We start from the raw sequence: 5,198 nt of genomic DNA on the forward strand, positions 1-5,198 counted from the left end.
GGCTTGTGATGTGTAGTTTACAGAGGTGCTCCCGACGAGTAAGTAAATTTCAAAAACACATCGTCATGGGCCATTGATAAATATGGTTGTATAAATAGAAATACAACCGATGATAAACCAATGGCTACTATTCTCTCGTCAACATTGTACATGCAATACCGACTTTAAGATTCCCAGAACCTCACAATACTGATGTTGGATTGCTAACGGACTGTATACTTAAGAATCATCAAGCACCCCCCCTTATAACTATATTCAGTTTGAAAAAACGACTTATATCCAGATCGCAGATCTTTCAATTTTGATTCTTACCGTAACCTCCTAATTGCTTACCCTACTCGGTATATGGCCTGCCATGGTTAGCCACTTAAGCATTCTATAGTATCAGCCTGACCAGCCTCTAATGTTCGTCGTCGGATATCTCATCCAACTCAAACTCTCCAGCAATGGTCGCGTAACTTTCATTGATAAGGACACTCCCATCACTGGATCTCTGTAACCGGAGATACCACTCAAGCAACGCCAAGAACCAGAAATTGACCATACCGGCAGCACAGGTAATCGTTAAGATATACGACGAGTGATCAGCCCCAATCTGGTGCACCAACACCAACTGCTCTTCGGTAGCACCCATAAACAACAATCCTGACTCAATCATACAGAACGCTGGGAGGTACTGGAACGAAAGGATTTCACCACTAGCATCGCTCCGTTCGTCCTTGAGCACAAACGAAATCTCGATGATTCGCGTGAGACCTGCGCACATTAACACCATCCCAAACATAGCGTGGACTTTGGTGCTGATAACGCTGTTCTGAGAGTGCTGGATCATTGAGTAGCCGGTAAAGATGAGGGTCAACGCCGGCATGAATGAGCGCTTGCCCTTGCGGGTGAGAAAGATCCCCAGAGCCCCCAACCCGATCCAGAGCAAGCCCATGGACGTATGCTGAAAATCACCGTGGTTCCATTCATGGCCCCAGCGGTGCTCCGTCAAGGAGTTCACTATCCCCCAAACGAAAATGGCCCACGAGTCGTAGAACTCTTGAGCGTACCGGCGGGGGGTCGCCGGGCTGCGCAAACTTGGGACCACCAAAATGAGAAGCATGACAAGCCCATAGGCAATGAAACTGCTACCCATGATTCCGTGGGCAATACACTGACCTGTATGGTCGTCGTAGCAAAATCCAAGAAGCGCCACTGGCGCAAGACAAATCCTGATCCAGCCGGCCAATGAGACAATCACCACGAGCGTTTTGAAGAGGATTGCAAGGAACCTGTGGGAGGTGGATTCAGAAAACTTTATGCCGCTTTTGAACCGTTGGAAGATATTGGTGCCAGTCAATAAACTCCCGATGGCAGAGATCCCGCAATACACGAAGAACAAGAACCAAGCAGTGCCGCGGGACGTTTTATTTTCGTGGCCCAGCGGGTCTGGGAATCGCAAGATGATTGCCTCGACCGCAGCGTAGGCGGTGACAAAGTAACAGATGATTGTGGCCACCGTGAATCGGTTGGCAAAGGCATACACCACGGAGACCGCCGGAAGGAGAACTAGCATTGCGAGGGATGCAAGAAAGTGAAAGGTCTTGGACTTTGTATTTTCGTGAGAGACGACTACAGGCTCCGCATCATCATCTGACACCCCCATATTCATGGCATGGACCCCAGAGAGGAGAGTGAAGCCGAGAAAAATCGTGTTCTTCAAGGTTATGAACATGTTTCAATCAGTGGAGGGAGTATACGGCGAGGGATTAGGGGAAAAAAACAATATAGGGGCAATGGTCTAGAGTCAGAACAAGGTTACCAGATGGTCTTGTCTGTATGTATTCTTGAAAACAACCAACTGACAATAGATACGTAACATAGGGATAAAATGTCGAAGCGTGTTCGGTCAAATTCCTTGGCGGGGTTTATGGATTTTCGGCGGAGCGTTCGGGGGCTGCGTTTCGGATGTGGAGACTGCACCTGCTCTACGCACGAAAGACCTGGGCTAGAGAGGTGACTAAAAAATATACCAAGGAGAAGAGAATTCTATCATCGTATTAAGCAAAAAGGATTGAGCTGCAACACGGTTATCATATTCTCTGAATGATGTAGCTCAGTAAACACTTTCTACCGGAGAGAGGACTCAGTAACCATACGTAGACGCGCATTCTCGTTGAAATTACACGACATAAAAGTGGTGGGCGAATACGGATTAGCACCCAAAGAGTAATTTACCAATGCTGGAACGACACGGTAAAAGTCATAGAAAGCAGTATAGATCATGACCTCCCTTAAGAGCCCCAGTACAACGAACGACCCATATAGACTACAGCCAAGTGTAATCATCATTAAGTTTATTAACAAGAATCACCAACGTGACAGCTGAATAAGACATAAGTTACTTCCATCCACCGACAATCTTGTTTGCAAGGTCCTTTGCAGCAGCATTGGCAACATTCAATAATGAATTAGGGGCACCAGACTCGTCTCCTTCTCCATGTTTGATCGAGTTTCTCTCTGCGATTGAGGTGAGCGAGGCATATGACGAGTCCCCGTCGCTAGTGAACGAGCCATTGAATTTGTCCGTGGATGGTGAAACAGTGGTTGTGCTCGGCGAAGTGCGGAAGATTGAGGATGGCGGACGAATCGCGCCTGGGGCACCATCGTCCGAGTCAGAGGAGTCATCATCATCGTTCAAGAGAAAACTCTTGATGTTTCCGTTGGAAGAGGAGGAGGCATGCAAAGGCACATTAGAGAAACCAAACCCGGTCTGCGAGCCCGACTTGGAGAGGGTGGACGAAGATGTTTGGCGGAGGAATGAGCCGGCAATGTTGGGATTGCTAGTACGGGAGAAAGAACCAGCAATGTTGGGGTTACTGGTTCTTGCAAAGGTGCCAGCAATGTTAGAGTTGCTCGTGCGAGAAAACGAACCGGAGAAATCCGGAACATCAACCATCTCTGAGCCAAGCCCCAAAGCCGGAACATCCACCACTTCAAAGTCAGTGGCAATGAGGTTACTCGTGTCATACCCACCATTGCTGGACGTCCCGCTAAGGTCATACGACCCTTCGTAGTCAGGCATCTCAAATGGCACATCAACCACAGCCTCCACGGGAATGGTCCCAAGATCTAATGTGTCCAACTCCAAGCTCTCGGGCACATCCACGATGGTGATACCAGGCGTTGCACTTTCGTCGCACACAAAAACAGAGTTGTAGTCGTAGTTATAACTGTACTGTGGCCCACTTCTATTGGTCGTCTGGTTGTGGCTGACCGAAAACTGACCATCCGCCTCGTCTTCATCGTCAGAACCGTACTTCAACGTGGTCGCAGGCAACGGCTCAATCGTTCTGATAGTCAGTGGCTTCTGAGACTCAGACTGGGACACGGCGTCATTGGAAAGCGAGGTAGCATTGGATGGGATGTTAGTCAAGCCCATCACACCCTGTTGTAACGACAAGCTGGACGAGGATCTCACACTGAGGAAAAACCCGTCGTCATCGCTATCATCGTTGCCATCATCGGTAAAATCTCCATTGTAGTTCACCGGTACACTTTCCTCCACATCAGTAAGCTTACCCTCATCCTCCATATCGCTGTCTTCGTCCTCGCTGTCGTTGAAGTTAAATGCACCGGCCCTGGCACGTTCATGCATGGTCATACCAGCAAGCTCGTCTTCTGTTTCGGAGCCGGTATATTCGAGCGAGACGCACTGCTCCACTCTATCGTTAAAATGGATGTGGCGGTCCTTCTTTGAAACCTTAGCCTTTGTGAGCGCAGCAATCGTCGGTGACACAATGGAATCGTGCGACACTAGCGGCGATGCCGTCCCTGCGTGCGGGTACAACGCCGGCGAGTTCATCAGCGAAGAGGTATTGGAGGCGGTGGTGGAGATAGGCACGAGCACGGGATTGATGTTCTGGTAGTTGTGGTTGAAGGTGTTGTTCACGTCGTCGAGATACAACCCCTGCTCTTCCTTCTTGGTACTGCTGGTGCCTCCGAGAGAGTTATGGGTGGCATTTGGGTTGACAGAGGGGGTATTGTTGCTGGCAGGGTAGCTCGATGTGGATAAGATTTCTTGCATCGTGCGTTTCTTCAAGATGGGCTTGGTCTTTGGTTCGTCAAACAGATGGACAAACGTATCTAAGGCCGTAGACGAGTTGTTTTTCTGCAACGTGGAGGCTCCAGAGAGCGCGCTGAGGTTGTTACCGCTGCTCTTGAAAAACTCAGAGTCAGTGGCACCCTGACAAATCGGACCATAGAGCCAGGTGACATCGCTATCCTTCAGCCAGTTGACCGTAGCGGGGTTAATGGTTTTGAGGTTGTATTTGGCCTGAGCCCAGGTACGCCAGCTGGCGTTCTCAAGTCTGGCACTATTGGCCACTGCCTTTCTCCGAAGCACAATATATCGCCAAGACTTCGAGATGTCACTCTCTCTCCAGTTGTGACTGAGATAGTCCACGTGAGAGTTTGGCTGATCCACGAGGGCACCGTCATCATGAAGCTGTGCAAAGGGATCGGCATTGGGGTTATCTGGTTCCATAGGGGAGGGGGCAACCTTGGGGCTGGTGGCAACTATGATGTCAGCGTTGGTTGGCACAATATGGGAGGCGGCCTTAGGGGCTGGCGTATTTCGGGAGGCGGAGTACATCAGGATAGGGGCGTTTGGGAGATTCTCGAAACTAGGAACGTAGCCGTTGGAAACGATATCCGGTATGTCCACCATCACGTCGTCGTGAAATAGACCACTGACACACTGGGGAACGTCCACCGACTCGTGCTGTTCGTGCAACAAGGTCCCGAGGTTGGTATAGCTCAGCTTGGCTTCCTTCACATCCACCAAGCTCCCAAAGCGCTCTTGAGTGGCCATGTCGGCTAGGGTTGTAGACGACGGCCGGTGGTCAGCCTCCTGCAAATGTGGGTAATCGTCTTGCACAAACAGCTCCTTGATCTTTCCGGGTATAAATTCATCCAAGAGCCCCAACGACCGCGTCCGCTTCAACTTGAAGGAAGTGGACTCAAACTGGGAGTCGGTGGTGGCTTCAACAGCCTGTGAGGTAGTGGCCCCGCCCGTGAAGAACATGTCCGATAGGTTTCGGGATGACGGCATGGTGGGGGGCGTATCTAAGAGAGTGGGTTATCTAGGGGCTGGTGTGTGCTTTGACGGACTCAGAGATGCTAAAGTTCGAAGAATAGCAGAATTGGAGGCGTTA

The 5,198-nt window shown here is 50.1% G+C and overlaps 2 protein-coding genes across 2 annotated transcripts; both read right to left on the reverse strand.

The window, feature by feature from the left end:
* Positions 1-400: 400 nt before the first annotated feature.
* On the reverse strand, positions 401-1,648 carry BABINDRAFT_40585 (uncharacterized protein; the record flags this gene model as incomplete). Its single annotated transcript, XM_019131982.1, has 1 exon — positions 401-1,648. The coding sequence occupies one exon, from the start codon at positions 1,646-1,648 to the stop codon at positions 401-403; it is 1,248 nt and encodes a 415-aa protein (XP_018983230.1).
* A 735-nt stretch (positions 1,649-2,383) lies between these two features.
* On the reverse strand, positions 2,384-5,095 carry REG1 (protein phosphatase regulator; the record flags this gene model as incomplete). The annotated part of the gene is made up of 1 exon (XM_019130618.1): positions 2,384-5,095. The coding sequence occupies one exon, from the start codon at positions 5,093-5,095 to the stop codon at positions 2,384-2,386; it is 2,712 nt and encodes a 903-aa protein (XP_018983231.1).
* Between the last annotated feature and the right edge of the window lie 103 nt (positions 5,096-5,198).

Source organism: Babjeviella inositovora (assembly GCF_001661335.1).
Source record: "Babjeviella inositovora NRRL Y-12698 unplaced genomic scaffold BABINscaffold_13, whole genome shotgun sequence".
NCBI classification, from domain to species: Eukaryota; Fungi; Ascomycota; class Pichiomycetes; order Serinales; genus Babjeviella; species Babjeviella inositovora.